Source organism: Eucalyptus grandis, chromosome 7 (assembly GCF_016545825.1).
Source record: "Eucalyptus grandis isolate ANBG69807.140 chromosome 7, ASM1654582v1, whole genome shotgun sequence".
NCBI classification, from domain to species: domain Eukaryota; kingdom Viridiplantae; phylum Streptophyta; class Magnoliopsida; order Myrtales; family Myrtaceae; genus Eucalyptus; species Eucalyptus grandis.
Window position 1 is genome coordinate 26005870 of NC_052618.1, and position 20614 is coordinate 26026483.

The window sequence follows — 20614 nt, forward strand, 5'->3', positions numbered from 1 at the left end:
TCCAAATCCGTTCTCGGGGCAGTAAAATAGATATGGCCAAAATTATATTTCCACCGGTCCCCTCAATATGCCTTGTCTAAATGGAAATCTCTGGTGTAGACACCCCTGGTTTAACGCCAGACGACCGTCAGGAAAAATCAGTGGAAAACGAGGTGTACCAAAAGTCAATCAATGTTCAAAAAGGAGGGTGGACTAAATGAGCTCCTCTGCTCTGCAATCAGACGGGCTCCAACTCACTCTGCTGTCCTGTAGTAAGCACACATTAGATTCCTTTCCTCTGCTTTTTTCTGTTGCTTACCCTGTGTCAAATACTTCAAGCTCACAAAAAGTTAAAAAGCAAGGTTGGCAGGGGCAGTGGAAAGCCAAGGGTCCTCATTTTCCATTTGTTTATCTTCCTCGGGGTTCGCCTTTTTAAAGTTTCTTGCTCTCGTTGCCTCCAACTGCACAAAAGAGGAGGCAGTAGTACCCCCTTTTTTCTTCTCAGCTAAGCTCTGTCTCTGCAACTAATCACTGTAGCTACCTCCTCCATTCTCTAGGAACTTTCCCCACTTGGTTAGTTCCCTCCATGCTGAGCTCACTTCATCTGTTGGGTCACTTTCATTGTTTGGAGTAGAGCTTTAGCTTTTGGGGGACTGTTCATAAAACCCATCACCAGGCTCTCTCCCCTTTTTCCTTTTTCACCTGTTACATGCTCTCGCTAAATCCTGATCTGTTTGGTAACCAGAACAGCAAGAGCTGGAGTTGGTCACCCTCTCTCTCCTCTCTGTCCTCTCACTCCACTATGTCCCTGCTCTTTTTCTTCACTATGAATTAGTAGCCAGCATGTGCAGCTGTGACCAGCTCAAGGAACCATGACTCCAAACCCCAGAAATCTCCTCCCCTGTTTGAGTGCTTTGGCTTTTAGCCTCCTCCTGCTTAGTTCGTCTGCTCTGAACTCAGATGGTATCCTCTTGCTCGCCTTCAAGTACTCCATTTTAAGTGACCCGCTGTCTGTCCTGGAGAGCTGGAACTATAACGATGTGACCCCATGCGCCTGGAATGGAGTCACCTGCACACCGATTGGGAATCCTGGAACACCAGCCATGCTCAGAGTCACCAGATTAATCCTCCCCAATAGCAAGCTTCTGGGTTCGATCCCTAAAGAGCTTGGCACGATGGAGCACCTCACCCATCTTGATTTATCTAGTAATTACTTCAACGGATCCTTGCCTTCGACTATCATCAATTCCTCCACGCTTCAAGTGCTCTCTCTATCCAACAACGTGATCTCAGGTGAGCTGCCCGAGTTCATCGGAGACTCCAGGAGCCTCTGGTTCCTGAATCTCTCTGATAATGCACTGAGTGGGAGTATTCCTAAGAGCATAACCTCCCTGAAGAACTTGTCTGTTGTTTCTTTAAGGAGTAATTACCTCGCAGGTGGTGTTCCTAGCGGGTTTGTTTCGGTGGAAGTCCTAGACTTGTCTTCAAATTTGCTGAATGGATCTCTGCCATCGGATTTCCGAGGAAACGGTCTGCGTTACTTGAATCTCTCCTACAACAAGCTTTCGGGCCCTATACCGCCAGGGTTCGCCGCGAAAATCCCAAGAAACACCACTATCGATCTGTCATTCAACAACCTGAGCGGCGCAATCCCGGAGTCACTGGCCTGGGCGGATCAGAAATCAGAGTTCTTGGCGGGCAACATGGATCTCTGTGGCAAGCCGCTGAAGATCCTATGCTCCATCCCTTCAACTCTTACCACGCCACCCAATGCCACCACAACCACGTCACCGGCCATCGCAGTCATCCCGAAGACAGTCGGCACCGACCCATCAGCGGACTCACCCGGATCATCTGCCGCGGCAAAAGGCCAAACGCCCGGAGGGCTAAAACCAGGGACCATAGCAGGAATCGCCGTCGGCGATCTAGCCGGAATAGGAGTGCTCGCGTTGGTCATCCTCTACGTCTACCAAGTCAAGAAGCGGAAAAAAGACCACAAAATCACCACAACCAACGAGCCCAAATCACACCAGAAACCAGAACCAGCGGCAGAGCAAGACCCAGCACCGGAATCGAGAAAACCCGCGAACTGCTATTGCCTCACAATCACAGGCCACGAAACGTCGACCTCCGAATCATGTTCCAGCGAGGACGACGAAGACAAAGACTTGCCTACAACAAGAAGCATCGACCACCACCCCCAGAACGGGGCGGGCGCGAACCAGAAGACGGGGACCCTCGTGACGGTCGACGGGGAGACGCGGCTGGAGCTGGACGCGCTGCTGAGGGCGTCGGCGTACATACTGGGGGCGAGCGGGGGGAGCATCGTGTACAAGGCGGTGCTGGAGGACGGGACGGCGTACGCGGTGAGAAGGATCGGGGAGAGCGGGGTGGAGAGGATGAAGGAGTTCGAGCAGCACGCGAGGGCGATCGCGAAGGTGAAGCACCCGAACCTGGTGAGGCTGAGAGGGTTCTACTGGGGAGACGACGAGAAGCTCGTGATCTACGACTACGTCTCCAATGGCAGCCTCGCCAGCGCATGCTCTGGTTACAGTAAGTCTTTCTTCTTCATCCTCTCTGCTCCCCTGTTTTTTTATCTTTTTTCTCTATTTTCCATGTTCTTGTTTTCTGTTTGATTCTTCTCAAAAATGAAAATTCCATATTAAACTACAAACGAAAAGAACATCGTATCACGAAATTGCAAATTACCAAAAGGGAATTTGTGTTCTGGAAATTTCAGAATCTATGAAATTTTTTTGTTATTAAGACATAGTGCTACCATGCAACATCCTGAAAATCATTTGCAAGTTGGGAAACAACTATGATGTTCCTTAATGTATGTGTTCTTGCAAGATCAAAACCCTATTTGATTGCTTGGGGTTCCATGCAATCCCAACCCTTTATAAATGGACTACAAAGGGGTCGATCGGTCGGTCAAGTTGGTTAGGTTATCGGATCTCAAGACATACTCATGCTTCTTTTGGTGGTAAAGTGATCAATAGAATTTGGTCTAAAGATTGATTCATCCATTACATGTCAAAAAGGACATTTAGGATTATGTTTGCTTCCTCGTCACTTTAGGACATGCAATTCCAAGATGCCATGTCGCGGCGGTCCGTTGGACGAGGCTAGTACACCTTGGACCTAAATCTATGGCTTTTTGGATTATGGGGTACATAAAATATATTATCACACGACATTCTTTTTAATTAGAGATCTTTCTCCTTTTTGCTTTTAACAATATTGCCTTTTGTAAAAAAAAAAAAAAGGAGTCAATAACACGTAATAATTATTTTTCAATATAATTTCTCAACATGTGCAGTAATTTTTCTCTTTGATAAAATTTTCTCGACTTGCTCCATTTATCCTTTTTATTTTTTTATTTTTTATGTTGGATTGACACAATTTTCAAATCTATACCCTTCAGGGGGATCAGATAGAGTTCAGATTGGCACTCTAGGAATGTCTTTTTTAATATTCCTTCAGGTGAATTAATAAAATTCCCAGCTTGTTCTTCTCGGGATAATAATTTAAATAATTCAAGTTTTCTAAAAAATAGGCGCAAAAATAAAATACTCGAAAATTACAGCTCCCTAAGCTTGATGAATGCTGTATTTTATTATTTGTAGAGTACAGAAAATCGGCATATAGTGTGCCCACCATGTGCAGTGTCGGTCTATCCTCTGTTGTTTTTAGCTGCTCAATTTAATTAATGTTTTTTTTTTTTTTCAATTTGCTGGCCCGAACTACCAAGTAATTTATTGTTAATAATTACTAATCGTTCATATCATAAATTCAAAGAGAGAAAGGACTGAAAAATCTGATTAAATTATAAGTTATATCACTAACTTGTTTTTGTTACAGTTCATAGGATGCATGTCGACCAGATTGGCATGTGATGTTGTGCCGTAATTCTTTGAGCTTATAAAATGAGTATATTAGACTTTTATTCTAGGAAAATGAATCTTTATTTTCATAAATAAAAAAGATATAATCTCAAGACAAGATGCATTGGGTATATGAAAATCGCCTCATGTGGTTGTGTTCATTATATTTTACGCGAATATTGAACTTAATGAAATTCAGTCTATATTTTAGATACTCAAATTGATTGGTAACGATTTTGTTCCAATCTTAGGGAAAGTCGGGTCATCCCCATTCCATCTCTCTCTCGAACATCGGCTCAAGATCGCAAAAGGAGTCGCCCGGGGGCTCGCTCACATCCACGACAAGAAGCTTGTCCATGGCAACATCAAGCCCACCAAGATCCTCCTCAACTCCGACATGGAGCCGCTAATCTCTGACTTTGGCCTCGAGAAGCTCATCGTCGGTGGAGCCAGCCACCACATGACAGCGACCGGTTCAGGATCATCGAACCGATTCGGAAGTCAAAGATTCGCACACCATCAAGAATTTTCGATCGCTAACGTTAATCATAGTAACAACAATAGCCCATTTGTAGTGCCCACGAGCTCGAACCTCGGCGCTCCCTCTCCTTATCAAGCGCCGGAGTCCTTGAAGAGCTTCAAGCCAAGCTCGAAATGGGATGTGTACTCGTTTGGCGTTGTTTTGCTCGAGCTGCTCACGGGGAGAGTGTTCTTAGACGGGGAACTGGCCCAGTGGAACGCCGGTTCGGTGGGCAACGAGGACCGGGGTTGGGTGCTGAGGATGGCCGATGTGGCGATCAGGGCTGAGGTGGCGAGCAGGGAGGAGGTGGTCCTGGGCTGCTTCAAGTTGGCATTTGGCTGTGCCTCTCTTGTCCCACAAAAGAGGCCCTCCATGAAGGAAGCACTCCAAGTTCTTGAAAAGATGATGACACCATGATTTGATGAGGTTTTTCTGATGTGATGCTGAATTGCTATTAGTGGGATTTGGGTCCCTTTGAAAAAGCTTTGGCCACTAAAAATCAAAGCGTTGTCTTTTTGAGCCTTTTTGACTTGGGTGTAGCAAGGAAAGAGAGGGAAGTAATTGATAAATAGACCGGGTTTGGTTTTTTTTTTTGACGGAAAGTAAAGTGGATTGGTCGGTTCTGCCTTTTTAGCATCCCAAGCTTGTCCTATAATTGGTGAATATAGTAATGTACGAAAAACCTGAGGTTCACGAGCTATATACATCGGTCACCCTTTTTCAACACGAATGAGACACGCCCTCTTTAGCAAAAGGTAGATGGACAAAGGACCCACCAAAGTCTGAGATTTCGGTAAGGAATCAGACTAGTGGAATCACCATTTCGTTCCAACTTGATTCTTGTAACGAGTAAGGCATAGCTCTTGAAATTGTAGTAAGTAGTTCGATATTACTGTACAATTAGAATGTCAAATTTTATGAGACTGCATGTGAGATGGAGAGAGAAAGACAATTATCAAATCAGTCTTAAACCTGCTATATAAATGATAATTCGGTTCTAATCTTTTTTTTTTTTAATTTTGGCAATGTCGTCTTAAATGTTTGTGCGAAATTCCAATGTAGTTTTTCTAGCAAATCGTTGATGCGGTATGCAGTCGTTGCTGGCTGTTCTATGTGGCACATTGATGCAGCAATTTCTAGTAGAGAATAGTCAAAATGATTACATTATAATTTTGTGCAATGGTGTATGGTTACATTGACAAAATTAAAAAGTTCATGACTGAATTGACATTTGTACAATAGATTTAAGAATGAATTTCACTTTCCCAATGAGAGAAACAAATGTTAATGACTCATTGCACATATTTGCTTGCCTAAGGCAATTTTGCCTCTTGAATGTTTTGTTTATAACCTTTACGAATTGGTAAGAGAAATGTCACCTAATAAGATAGTGCCATTAGGGCTGTATAGCCAATTTAAGTCAAAGGTACATTTTATTTTTTGAGTTAAGTGTTGTTTAGATATCCAAGGTTGACTATACAATGCACGCTTTTTTTTTTTTTTGGGGTCATAAACGGGTGATTTTTTTTTTCATTTATTCATACGATAATTACAAGATAAAGGTAAACATACTTCCGAACATAAAATATCCTGAAAAGGCTGGAGATGGGAGGACTCTCATTGAGAGGGAGTTTTTTGGTATGGTGGGCTTCCGCTACCCAATCGATGGCTCGGTTTCCTTTCCTAAGGCAATGAGTCGGTTTTGCTTGGCTTAACTAGGCTAGGATTCTCTTTCCTTCATTTACTATGTTCATCATGGCCCAAGGTGCTTTTTCTTCTCCCGTTACCACCAAATTGTCACTTTTACAAACAAGATCTATTGCTTTTTGCTGATTGCTGATTCACCTGCATGTGACCCTCTTGGATTTTTTGCAGGAACTTAAGCTCTTTCACAAAGGCTAAGGTTTTAGCTTGAAGAGGAGATTCGACTCTAGTCTCACAAGCAAAGCCTCCCTACACAATTCTACTCGAATTCCTCAAGATCCCGACGATTTAGCATGGGGTTTCGCTGCCCACCCAAGATGCATCCATGTTCAGCTTCAAGTTTGAGTCTATTGGGGGTTTCTACTTTGTTTCTTCTATCCTAGATCTGGCTTTTGATATGATGTTATGTGGGTTCCATCTAAGGTAGCTATTGGCCTATATTCGCACATCTTCTAATATGGCTTTAGGATTGGGCTGCTGTCCTCGACAAACAGCATTGTTCCTTGCCTTCCACATGAGCTAAAGGTTCATTGCTACTATTGCTTCTTCAAGTTGGTTGTCATTTTTTTCAAAGATGCCCCTTATCCATCTATCTGCTCTGGTGACATTTCGCGAGCTTTTGCATTCTTCATGGTTTGATTTGACCATACTTCCCCTGTCGAGCGGCAAGAGAATAGCATATGTTCGATTGTCTCAAGATACTTTGAGCAAAGTAGGCAAAGTGGGTCTAGTAAGACTATTCTATTGTAAAGATTTTCACGTGTAGGTAGGGCGTCTTGGCATGTGCTTCATAGAAAGATTCGCATTTGGGGGGGTAGGATATTCCGTAATTTTGTCCATAGTTGTCTAGGTGGCTAATATGAGGTTGATGCCATGTTTGGATCTGTCTTGAAGAACTTGGACCGCTCATTGTTGTAGTTGCTTTTAATTGTATAGCATCTAGTTTTATTTGCCATCCGATATAGAATGTCCACTTTGGGGGAAGGGCTGATGAGGGTTGCTAATATCTCTTCAACAATTTTTTCCACAAAAAGGTTATGCAAAATGGGTTCTTTCCACTCCCTTGTGTCTTCATTTATTAGTTCTGCCATTTTGTATGGATCATTCCTATTTGCGGGACCTTCAACAATGCCCAAGGCTAGCCATTTGTCCTCTCGGACTTTTATAGATTTAGCATCTCCCATTGCCCACCTAGACTATGGCTTAATGACTTCTCTTCTGGCTAAGATACTCTGCCAACCCTAAGACGAGCGATGTCTTCTTTTGGCTTTCCAAAAATCCCCTTTCGGAAAGAATATGCCTTTAAGAACTTGAATCGATAATGCCGAAGGATTTTGATGTAATCTCCAAGGTTGTTTTCCCAATATAACTCTATTAAAAGTTTGCAAATCTTTGAAACCTAAGCCTCCTTCATCTTTCTGGAGTTTCATCACCTCCCATTTTTTTCCAATGCATTCCCCTCCTTGTATCACTTCGTTTCCACCAAAAGGAGGCTACTCTCTTCTCTATAGCATTACAAACAAAATTTTGTGTTTTGAAGATTGACATGGCATTTTGAGGAATAGCTTGCACTATGCTCGTTATCAATATTTCTTTACCTCTTTTGATAGAAACTTTCATTCCATCCCTCCATCTTCATATCTACTCTAGCCAATATCCAAGCGAACATGTCTTTCTTTGACTAACCCCAATTGGATGGTATTTTGAGATATTTGTCATTCTTCTCTATTATTGGGACATGTAATTCATGAACCATATTCCTCTTCAAATTATGTGGACAATCGTTGCCGAAAGCAATTCCTAATTTGTTCAAATTGATGGCTTGACTCATTGCATAACAATATTGGTTTAGAATTTCTACCAAGATTTGGCACTCCTTTACTATTCCATCCAAGAAGATAATAGCATCATCAGCAAATAATAAATGGGACAATGTAGACATACTCATTTAGAGTGATTCCCTTGAGGATTCCATCCGCTTTGGCTTTATGCATCATCCATGATAGCACATTGACCATTAATATCAATAGGTAAGGGGATAGTGGATCTCCTTGTTGATAAACTAGTAAGAGCACCTAGAGGGGGTAAATAAATGCTTAAAAGAAATCTTAACAAATAATTGTGGAATAAAATAAATTGCAAATAAAGTCGAGATGAAAAATAGAATCAGATTTGTGAAACACTAGACTTATGGTAGATGTTTAGAATCTATTATGTAATAGAACAAACTTCTATGATAACCTGTAAAGTGCAACAGATTTAAGTAAAGAGAGTCAAGGAAAGAAAAGATTGCATACGCTTTTATAATGGCTTGGCTCAAATTAAGCCCATGTCCACTATCCCACACTGACAACCCACCAGTTGGATTTCACTATCGTATCAATAAAGAATTACAACTTGTGAGTGCAAATACTCAGTGATATAATCTTCTAACTCACTAAGCCACTGAAGAAGACAAGTAGTTGAGAGAAGTTTCAGACTTTGGAATTCTAATTTTCATGTCCCACACTTCAACTTGACCAAATGACCTTCTTTAAATACTCCTCCATGTCACACTAGCTATTGACATTCTCTAGAAAAATTTCTTCCAATCAATTCGTTGAACAAAATCTATTAAAGAGATCTTGTAGCCGTTTGAAGATAAATATGGAAATTCCGCTGATTATGGTCGCCCATACAATCATAATTAGGTTTCCATAAGTAGAACTTACTCATAAGAAATTTATCTTCAAGATTGATCTTGTCAAGTTTTTAATTGACTTAATTAATATGTGTGCGTGTGTGTGTGTTTATATAAAGTGAAATCCTTGACTAGAAGATAGTCATTGAAAAAAAATCTTTTGTCTCCAAATAAAGTTCATTTGTGTTGCACGTCGCTGAGTCTAACTTTGGACTATTTCTCATTCTGAACATGATTTCATTTTGGCCTTTATTAGAATGGGAAATGTTTCTAGGATGAAATAGACTTAAGCAATAGTCTTTGATAGAACCTTGATAAATCCTTAGAAATAACTCACAATTAATTTAAGAATTAGAGATAGTAAGTTTTGTCAATTTCAAAATTTTGGTAAGAGCTTTCTCAACACTTATCTAATGCCACATGAGGGTAAAAAATGCTGCGTAGGTTCTTTGTTCACTTTCACACTAAACGATATTGTTGAGACACACTGCATAATTAAATCGACCCATTGCTCACAAATCCCTATTTTCAGCATACATGCTCTCAAGAAATCCCATTCAATCTTGTTACACACCTTTTGCATGTCCAATTTAAGAGTGGCTTGGAACTTCTTCCTTCTCTTCTTTACCCTCAATTGGTGCAACACTTTCTAGACTATGAGAATATTATCATGAATTTGATGGCCTTGAACAAAAGCACTTTGTTATATTACTATTATCTCTTGGAGCCATGGCTTTAGCCTATTAACCATAACTTTTGAAATGATTTTGTAGTTGAAATTGCATAGGCTTATAGCTTTAAACTAACTTATGTCCTTTGGGTTCTTGACCTTAGGACGCAATATGAGTTTTGTTTGAATTTGGGTCAAGGATACTTGTATCAAAAAAATTCTAGACCAGCTGAAGTATATCCTCTTTGATTTCCTCCCAGAAGTGGCGATAAGATTGGTCTTTTAACTCGTTGGGCTCTAGGACTTTAGATGCTCCTAGCTGAAACACGGCTACTTTAACTTCCTCCATTGTGATGTTGGCCATCAAATTTTTGTTTATCTCATCTTCAATCGGGCTCAAGCATTGGTCTAGGGTAGGTTGGAAATTATGGGGTCCTACCGATTCATATAGGTTTTGATAGAATTCCCTTATGTGGTTTTTAAGAATGTTTGGTTCTCTAGATCAATTCCCTTCATCAATCTTTAGCATTGTTATCTTGTTTCGATGCCTCCTCTGGATCCTTATTGCATGAAAGTATTTAGTGTTCTTGTCTCCCAACTGTAGCCACTCAATTCAGGATCTCATCTCCCATTACATTTCCTCTTGTTGCCATAACTTTTCCAATTGTTCCACTATCTTCTAGATTTCTTCTTTGCTAATGGTTGCCCCTAGTTTGTTGTTTATCTCCATTAATTTAAATTTCAGCCTTCTAATTTGGTGCGATGCATTGGAAAACTTCCCCCGACTCCATGATGCTAGTTCCTTTGACACTTTTTGGATTTTCCTGAGAAACTCAGCAGCTGAAACTGTTCCTCCTGCCATGTGCTTTTTATAATTTCCCACATTCCTGTTCTTCAAGCCAGCAAGCGTCAAACTTGAATTCCTTTTTGTGCCTCCAGAATTCTTTCTTGCTCGGGAACTTCTCAAAATTGAACTTTGAATCGTCAACTAGTCAATTTTTTCACTGATGTTGGCAAAAATGCTTTGCCTATCCTCGTATGCTTCAACTGCTATTATAGAAGCTGCTATCACAAGAATAAAACTAATTTGAAAAAAGCACTCCAAACAACATCCTCATAGCGTGGTAACTCATTGTTGGCCTATGTCCTCATGACATAAGGCAAGCCATCGATAAACAACATCCTCGTGACATGAGGTAATCTATCCTTAGTTGATTTCTCACTGTCTAGATAGCCGCATGGTAAGATCCTATCCATTAGTCATGGTCTTCCTGTAAACACCCCATATCATTAGGGAGACATCTTTTAATTTGACGCTTGGTAGCTCTTAAGAACCTATTGCTAGTTATTTGTGTCTCCTTCTCAACTACTCCATTAACTCAATGCTTATCACTGGCATTCAAATCCACCTCTCTTTTTACATCTTTCGACCACATGTACTATAATCTAACAACAAACACTATTAATGAAATCCGTAAGCTTAGCTTCAAGAATGGAATGCCTTGATTCCCCTTGTTAGCATTTCCTGAAATTTTTTACTGTCAAACCTTGACTTTGATATCATTACAAAAGTTTATCGATGGATCTGAGTTTAACTTCCATTTCAAGTAATGCACCAGGTACATTAAATGCAGCATATCTATGTACAATAAAAAATAGAGATCGTATGTATATTGTTGAAGCTCAAAGATCTCCAACGCACCTCTTCACGGCCACTCTTCTTCTTCACATGCATTCCTGGCATCCTACCTAGCAAACTCTTGTACAGACATTACGCGGGGATTGGGTTGAAATCATAGGGCGTAAGAAGTCATGGAAATCGTCACAGCCATCGACGGTGACTTCTCTGTTATTGGAGGTTCCAATTCAAGCCGGAACTTGCAGTTCCAATGCAATCTCGCTGGTTCCTCTGGCATTGGATGTTCCAGGAACTTCTAGTTCGAACCTTCTTGCTCCTCCGCTCCAGTGTCAAGAAGTAGACAAAGGGGCTCGAACTGGGAATTGGCACAAGGCCGGCTTATCAATGAATGCTTGTCTTGGTCTGAAAGCCAGCAGCATCGCGTCCATATTGAGTTAATCGCCTTATTTGCAAAGTTTGTCGTGGATTCCGACGCGAAACCACGTTATTGGACAGTCGCGGAGGAATCGCCTCTCAAAGCCGTAGAGGATGACCTAAATCGGTCGACTACTTGCATTTTCGTGGGAAGCTGCTCTACACCAGGCAAATGATCTGGACAACTATGCATGAGTAATTGCCGGCTGTGAGAAGACTAAAGAAAATCCTGAAGAAGAGACAAGATTCATATCTGCAGATTCCTAAGTTGATTGCACCAGTTGAGCAAATTGATTTGGAATTCGCGTTGATGGTCCATTACCAGTCCTTGCTTGTTGCAACAAACTGATCTGGAATTCGCGTTTAGCAAATTGGCCAGCCATTAATGCATATTTGGCCCAATTGAGGGACATTTGTGGCCGACCAAAAAAAAAGTTCTCAAAATAAAATGGAAATTCCCTTGGGGAAAAGGGAGGAGGAGGATGGACACTTGTAATCAAGGGATTATATGAGACAAATTAAAATTCATGAGGTACTTTATGAAATCAGCCTCAATTTTGGAGGCTAATTTGAATTTTCAGCATTTATTTCAAATCTACTTTATTAAGCACATGACACATGGCAATTTGTCGTTGGCCTATGTGGTCATGACATATGGTAAACAATCAATAAATATCATTCACTATGCATGACAACCTATCAATGGTTGATTTCTCACTACCTAAATAGCCACATGCTAAGATCCTATTCATTAACCACGAGCTCTCTAGCTATAAGAACCACATATCATGTGGGAGACTTCTTTAAGTTTGATCATCGGTAGCTCTTAACAACGTATTAGTAGTCATTTGCCTCCTGAAAATCAACTCCTCCATTCGACTTAATGCTCATCACTCACCACTCATCACCATGCATGCATAAGTCTACCTGTCTACAACATCCTATTCTCAATGTCCTTTTTTTCCGCATGATACTAACCCCACAAAAAAAAAAAAATCAAAATCAAAATCACCCAACATCATCTATCCAGATTTAAAAAAACAAGTATATCTGTAATTTATATATTATAATAACACATTGTGCAATATCAAGACTCAAACTCGAGCCTCAATGGCGGGTTCACCTCTTACGAGTCAACTCGATGTTCGATTATGGAAATAGTTAGCTTTGCAGCTTATTAGCTCTCAATCACATGCTCCCAGTTAATGATTTTCGAAGCAATTGAAATGAAGAGAAAAGGGCTAAACTTGACCCATTTTCCATATAATTCCAGGCCCACAACTATACTCTCTAATTCGTAGAAGCCCTAAAACCATTCTCCATCCTTGCTTCTGAGGACGCATAAAGCTACATAGCTCTTCGTTTCTCCCCACTACGCAAGGTAAGTATGTATTCGTGTCGTTTCTAGTATTTTTGTGATTGTCGCTCAATTTGCAATTCCCATCGTCGTTGAAAGCCATTTGGTTGCTGAAAATGAGTTTAGTTCAGCTAGAGAACCAATGGTATATATGCGAAGGGTTTTTTTTAGAGAATTCTAGAATGCTGAGTTGGGGATGGTCCTAATAAAATCAGTTTTTCGTCTTTGCACACATATACACGCTTTGGGCGTTTTGGGAGAAAGGGTTCATTCAACAATATCATATTAGTCATTTCCCTGATTTCTTTAAGCAATCTATAAATTGTAGACCTTGCCAAGCTAAGAATTTGCAATACTTTGAACTTGCCAGGAATTGCCACGTCTTCCGCAAGGCAACTGTCTTAAGTGCAATATGAGGATTTCAATCGAGGAAGGTAAAGTGGTGATATATATGGAGCGAAGATATAGAACTTGGAGCTCCTTCATGTATTCGAATTCCAATCCATAGTAGTCTCCCTGATCACGTCGATGTGTAGGACTCCTGAGCCTGTCTTCTAGTTGAGACAACATGAGCATCTTCAAATCAGCAAACCAACAAGGCAGTAGTTCAGTAGCCTATCACCGACAACATTAACTAGGTGCAGTGCCCAACATTTCTCAAGCTTTTCCTTTGACTGGGAATCATAATTTTTGTTCATCATTAAGGAATTCTCACCTCTAAATGGAGTTGAAATCTCCGCCTCGCTGTAAAGATCATGTATAGTCATATTTCCTTGCCATCGCCACCATCCTGTAACAAACAAATGGAGTGGAGGCTGTCGAGCATTGTTTTTAATTTATCCCTTGAATCTTTTATCGTGTTTTTGAATCCCTCAAAAAGGCAATCCAATGACTAGTACCATTGAATTTCGACTTGAATGGTCCCGCGAATGAGACTAGAGGACAAGAAGAAGGACTTCGCATCGTCACTCTCCAAATGGTTGTAACTCAACTTCAATATGGTTTCTTTATTTGACTCATCTATTTTTATCAACGCCTTTTTCTTTACATACACACGACTATTTCTTAAAGTGCTTGCGACTGAGGTAATCAAAAGAGATAAACCTGCAATCTTCTTGACCATTTGAGCCACTATTAATTTCAATTCCTTGTCTTTGAGTCTGTGGCCGACCATCTTTTTAAATAGCCTGAAAGCATCCTTCTTGTTTAAACCTTCAAGACGAAATGTTCAATCGACATGCACCTTTTGCTCCAGAACATCTTTAGATCTCAATGTTAGCAACAACTTGCATCCCTTGCTCTAGTCTCCTAAAGGAATTCCCCCGCCATCAATTCAAGATTATCCCACAGATCATTCAATATTATGGGAATAGAAAATAGCATGAGTGTCATAACTTTCATACGACACTCACCTGAATACCATAACTTTTTTCTTCATTCACTCAAGTGTCACAAATTTAAAGAATCAATCACTTAAATGTCATTGGTGATTTGGCTCACCGGAAAATTTGATGTGGATGTTAGTCGTCCTACGTGAACAACATTTAAAAAATTTTAAACATTTTATATTTCTTTTCCCTTTTGTCTTTGCTCTTCTTTTTTTTGTGCTAGCGCAATGGTCACTTGCGATCCCCATCAACTATAAAGGCCTTGTTTAGACTAGGTGAGGGCCGCCTCTCCTCCAACTAGAGATGGCCTCGCCTAAGGCCTTCATAGGCCCTCTGGCCAAGGGCAAGGGTCGCCGGTGAGCCTTTATGGTGCAAAAGAAAATTTAAAAGGAAAAGAACATCAAAAATAAAAAATAAAAGATAAATCCATGTAGGACAATTTGCTGGGGAATGACACTGAAATAATAGATTTTACTTTGATGTGGCATTAAGCAAGCGAAAAAAAATTACAGCACTCAAGTGAACGTCATATGAAAGTTATGACACTGATGTTGTTTTTATCCTAATATTATAAGAACCTTCTCACTAAATCTCTATGTAATCTCTCCAAGGGATGATTCCCCTACCGCCTTCACTTTATACGTCCTTCAGATCCAATTTCAAGGCATCAGCGATCTCGTTTTGGATATTCTTCAAGTCAGGAGTCTGCGATATTTTCACTCTTAACGATCATGTGGAACAATCTCTCTAGACTCCTGAGTTTCTTCTCAACTTCCTCAAACAGCGTAGTCTTTTTTCCTCGCCACCAGGCCGGTAGACCCCAATCACTTCGAGCTTCTGATTATTCAGAGCATTCATTATGTCCTCTAAGATGGAAGCTCGCTAGTCCGTGATAGTGACGCCCTGATCACCGGCCACGTAATTCACATCGGGATCACTCTCGTAGTAGACCTTCTCGAATCGACTCCGCAGAATGAGTGCCTGAATGTCCAGGATTGTCCTTCTCGCCTCCCTACCGAGATGATAACGCAACTTCAAGTTGGGAAGACACTGCACCCTCGAGCTGCGAAGCCAACGCACCTTCAATTTGGGAAGCCACCTGCAGAAGCAAGTTTTCTTGGCTCTTCCGTCTTGTTCCAGGATGTCCCGTGCCTTGTTGGCAACGGTCTGCACGTCTTTTTTCCATCTCATAACGTCGGCTTCAATCCGCTTCTTGTTTTTTCGAGCTTCATTTATGGAATCTTGCACCCTATCCCTCACGTCACGCAGACTCTCAACTCCACCCTTAAGTTGGCGAACGTAGCTCTCGTAGGATATCACATAGCTGCATCGTTGACATAGCGTATCCGTGGGGTACTCTGCCACTTTCGAATCTACAGGCATGGCAATATCCGCTATTATATATGCTGAGAAAGGCTCAACTACTGAACCCAGAAACGAAATGATTGAATAGGAGGAAGGATTCAATATGATGAACACGTTGAGCAGTTGCAGGACACACCCAGCACGAGAGAGAGAGAGAGAGGAGAGGAGAGAGAGAATGGCAGATGGAAATAGAGAGGCGTCCAGATGAGATGGGTTGAAGCTCTGAAAACATCTACGAAGGTGTCGGTCAAGAGAAGTCCTTAAGACCATCTCATTTTCCCTCAGCCAAGAAAAGAATAATTCGAAGAAGAATTCCCTTTGCTGGAGGAAAAGAATCTTCTATCATAGAAGACAAGTATCTGCACCGAAAGATGAGAAAGAATCCTCATAATGAAGGTAAAAAAAAAAAAAAAAAAGAATTCTCGACCATCATCATTTATTCACTTTGGAAACTTTAAATAAAGTGAAAAAAAAAAAAAAATCCTCGAAAAAAAAAATATGAAGAATCATCTTTCCCTAAAGAAATATCTGCCGTCTCTCTCTCGCGCGCTTTGCACTGCTATTTGTTTAAACTTCCACCGCGATTTCTGGGACTTCGACGTGCCAAACGGGCTACTTCAGATTTGTGGTCAATATGAATCCGGTCATAGATCAGGTGATTTGAAATGGGCCTATATTTGATCAACACAAACGCGATCATTTTCAACTAGATACTCCTATTTTTTGGCCTGTTTCTCTCGTCAGTCAAGAATTAACTCTGTGCCTTTGCCAAGTACAGATTTGACGCAACAAAATATAGTGTCTTGTCTTGTGCTTTGTTCACAGTGACATGATATTCTTCTTCAAATAGTAGGGTAAACATATTTGAAGCATCTGCGACAATCAACAGAAAACGTATGGTACGAGTGCACGCAAGTGAAGGCTGTCCAAGGGGGAACCAATGGAATCACTTCGCAAGGCGCGAAAAAACCAAAGAGCTTGTTCCTACTTTCACTTTCCTCCTACGAGACGATGAGCACGTCAGCATAACCATGTCATTCATCATGGTTCTGAGCTTTAGTGAAGCCCTTGAATGTCTGATGCGCTTCGCTGCTTTCACTGAGACTCCACGGCCGCCAGACCTGCTGATCGCCCTTCAAGCATGCCATTAGAAAAAGCTATTGACCTCAGAACATGTTGCGTACCCGAAAAACAGTAAGGAAACTGACGCTTAGCCTAGCCTGGGAATAACCTGTAGACAAATGAACATGCTCATGTATCGAATTGTCAAATAGCCATTATGAACAGGATGTAATCGTGACGGCAGATAACATATCTAAAGATCGACTCACGTTATCATCGACTGAGAAAATAGTAAGGCCACTAATGAAAAGGATCAGCCCCAACCTAATCCTAGACAACTCATTCCCAAATAGAAATACCTGCCCTCAGAGAGGAAAACTACCTCTAAGAAAATAAATGACTAATGAATATACATCAAATTATCTACCAAGGTTCCTATAGACTTGGTCGGTAAACCTCAAGCTGAGTATGCTTGAGATCAGTTGTCTCTGCAAGTGCACTAGGCCATGACATTGTGATGTGTTGATTATGACTCGAAGTCAACCCCGACTGATTGAAATCCCACCCGCAATTGAATTGCAAGAAAATCTTGGCCATATTAGGAAGGTAAAAATTGGATAAAAATTGAACTCTTGCCAATAGGATTGTGGGTAATGCAAAAAGGGAAATTAACATTCAGAAGAGTTCTTTTCCTTATTGAAGATGAAATCGATGTCGTCAAATAGGGCTCACAATATTTTGCATATGAATATAATTTTGTTGAGTTTGGTCTCATGTGCATAGTGAGTGTGGTTAACATGTACGAAAATGTGCGAGAGACATAGAGAATATTGAGAGTTGTCATCCAAGAGAGTTAAGAATGTGAAAAAAAATTAAATTCTTGCAATTGATTCTTGTGATACTCTAGGATTGGGAAACATTTATGAGTGAGATCATTGAGGGATTGTAATCCCACTTTTGCCAATTATAGTGGAACTGTGGAACCATCTTATTGGTTCTCCAACCGAACACGTGAATTCTTAGTGTTCAGGCTTTATTTCTACAAATTATTTTTTACGAACATCGCTTCTTTAGAATAAGCATTTACATGGCAAAAGAAGAAAAGGTCGTCATCGGTACAATCAAAATTAAATCCAAGTTATCTTGGCGTTCGGAGCAACAACACAGAAAATGCCCAATTTGACAAAATGCAATTGAGATAGATCCCTGATAGTCGCATTCAATTTCCTTATTCTTCTTAATGTTTAAGTTAATTATGCCTCAACCATCAAATAAAATTTCTTCCTAGCCCCTAACCCAGAACTCCTGATGTTATATTGTAATTAATCATGCCTCGTCATTTGAATCTAAACTTTGATGAAACTAGTTTATCAGTCCCAATATCTAATTTATTTATTTTTTTACATTAACAAACATATTTCTTGTGAGATTAAGGTTGGAATTTCAAAGGGAGAATTACCAAAAAAGTCATAAACCTATTGCAATTGTGTCAATTCAGTCCTAACTTTTTTTTTTTTTTTTTTTTTACAAATTTAGTCCTAAACATTTTATAATTGTGTCAATTCAGTCCATCCGGCCAAAATTGGCCAATCGACACTAACGTGGACACCGGCCAAGGATAGCTGGGCGGCAAACGCTCATGTGGCAAACTTTAATATTTTTTTTTGAAAAATATTTTTAAAAAAAAATTACATTTTTTTTTTAAAATTTTTAACTTTTTTTTTCCATCTTCTCCTTCCTTTGGCCGATGAGGCTCGCCCCCTCGGCCACTAGCAAAGGCGAGCCTCGCCCAGCGACGGTGAGGCCACCATCGCCAAATCTGGCGAGGCCCCTCATCTAGGGACGGCAAGGCTCGACCTCGCCAGATCTAATGACGGCAGCCTCGCTGACCACCGGCAAGGCCGACCCTCGCCTTGGTTGGGCAAGGCCCTACTAGATCTGGCAAGGCCCTACTAGCCTCGGCGAGGCCCCCCCCGCCACCGTGGGAGCAAATTGAGCCTCAAATTCAAGGCCTTGACTGGCCACAGGACAGCACCGCTGCCACCCTAGAGATGGACCGGCGTGGCGGACTACGAGAGCTTCCACAATGGCAAGGACAAGAAGAGCAGGCCCCACGGGGGCCACACGATCATCCATTTCGAGAGCGAGGAGAGGAACCAGTTAGGGAAGCTGGAGTGGAGGAAGGGGTTGACGAAGAGCGGTATGAATGGCGACAGGACCGCATAGTGGGAGTTGGCGGCGGAGGCCAGGGAGGAGGAGGCGACGGTGGTGGCAATGAGGAAGGGCCGTGACTTGCTAGGGCTTCCAGCGAGGAGGGACCACAAGGAGCTATAGATCGTCATTGTGCACATCGGTGGAGGTGAGTGAAGGGAGCCGACATGGATTTTTTCTCGCAGAGGTTGTAGACGGTGGCCTCGCCGTCGATGGGTGAGGCTCACCTTCGCCAGTGGCCAGGCGGGAGTGAGCCTCGCCAATGGTCGGTGAGGGCAGCCTCACTGGCCCTTGCCTCTAACCGGTGACAATGCCAATCGACCAAAGGAAGGAGAAGATGGAAAAAAAGAATTCAAAAATTCAAAAAAATATTTAAAAAATTCGAAAAATATTAAAAATTGCCACATTAGTGTTCGTCGGCCAGCTGTCCTGACCGGCATTCACATTAGCACCAACCGGTCAATTTTGGATTGGATGGATTGAATTGACACAATTGTAAAAGGTTTGGGACTAAATTGGTAAAAAAAAAAGTTTATGACTGAATTTGCACAATTACAATAGGTTTAAGACTTTTTTGGTAATTCTCCCGAATTTCAAATAAGCAATAATTTCTAGTGTAGATATAACCTCCAAACCTTCCCAAAAAAAAAAAAAAAAAAAAGAAGGGCTCAATTCACACGTTTAAAACATTAGCAGCAAAATCAACTTCGAATATAGATTGAGATAAGTGCGGCCAAGAGTTACCATTTAGAAAATGAAGAGTTCTTTTATATAAATTATTTTCACTTTAAATTAAGTCATTTTTCTTTCTAGAAAACGAAGTGGCCCCTATCTTTTAACTTTAAGGGGTTACTCGGTCAAAACCTGAATCGAATCACCAAATTTGCGCATTCACTTAGGACCACTCCCAAGAGTATAAACTTGCATATCTCCGATTATTATGTATGTGGAATAGAGGAATTGCCGCAGCTGATGAGCATTATCATGTGCCAAAGAATTGCAACCATTCCATTGATATCTAAGAGACACCTATCTATCGATCTTGTGAATATACATAGTTTTTTAGCTGCATAAATGACACCATTGGAAAAAAAAAAAAACTGAAGGTTGATGGAAGATGTCTTTCCATTTTCTCTTTATTAAGTTTACTAATCATAATACTTATCCATTTCTTAGAACCTTACTTTAATGGTTCTATACAAAATGACTAATTACATCTCATTAATGAGACGAATGAAGTGTAAATGTACCTTTTTTTATATATTAGATTGTTTTTGCACCTTTTTTCCTTTCTTTTCTGGAAATGGAGCCGATTTTCTTTTACATATCTTTTTCTTAATTGACGATTATTCCTAATGGATGAAAATATTCAGCACCCACAAGTTAAAATCGACAACTTATATAGGGTACAATCAATTGTACAGAAAAAAGACGAAACTCAAAACTGGAAAAAAAAAAAAAGAAGAGTAAAGATTATCTTTTTTTTTATTTTTATTTTATTTTTGATGATCTAGCACCTCCACCAGAAACTCCGTAAGCACCTGTACATAAACCCATAGGGGTGTTTCGATGACCCCCCAAAGGTGGGAAGAACCCGGGGGCAACATGGGGAAACCACCACCCCATGCCACATTTTTCTTTGTGGTCGGTAAGTCACCAGCCTTTTGCAGGGTTTCGAACTCCTCACCTCTCTCGCAAAGGATCACGAAGCCTACCGAGCGAGCCACCACGGCCGGTG

At 40.9% G+C, this 20614-nt stretch overlaps 1 protein-coding gene across 2 annotated transcripts; it reads left to right on the forward strand.

Moving 5' to 3' along the window:
* Positions 1–344: 344 nt before the first annotated feature.
* LOC104414610 (receptor protein kinase-like protein At4g34220) lies at positions 345–5086 on the forward strand. Of its 2 annotated transcripts, XM_010025764.3 has the most exons (3): positions 349–1272; positions 1417–2532; positions 4118–5086. In XM_010025764.3, exons 1-3 carry the CDS (start codon positions 852–854, stop codon positions 4801–4803), a joined length of 2223 nt encoding a protein of 740 aa, XP_010024066.2. In that variant the 5' UTR covers positions 349–851; the 3' UTR covers positions 4804–5086. The 2 variants fall into 2 exon arrangements, with proteins under 2 accessions (XP_010024065.2, XP_010024066.2); XM_010025763.3 differs by having other exon boundaries at positions 345–2532.
* The last annotated feature ends 15528 nt before the right edge of the window (positions 5087–20614 follow it).

Bases quoted from the DNA above. Each gene is read 5' to 3' on its own strand.
- LOC104414610 (XM_010025763.3), top strand. From the start codon at position 852: ATGACTCCAAACCCCAGAAATCTCCTCCCCTGTTTGAGTGCTTTGGCT. The intron at 2,533-4,117 runs GTAAGTCTTTCT...TTCCAATCTTAG, and splicing joins CAGCGCATGCTCTGGTTACA to GGAAAGTCGGGTCATCCCCA.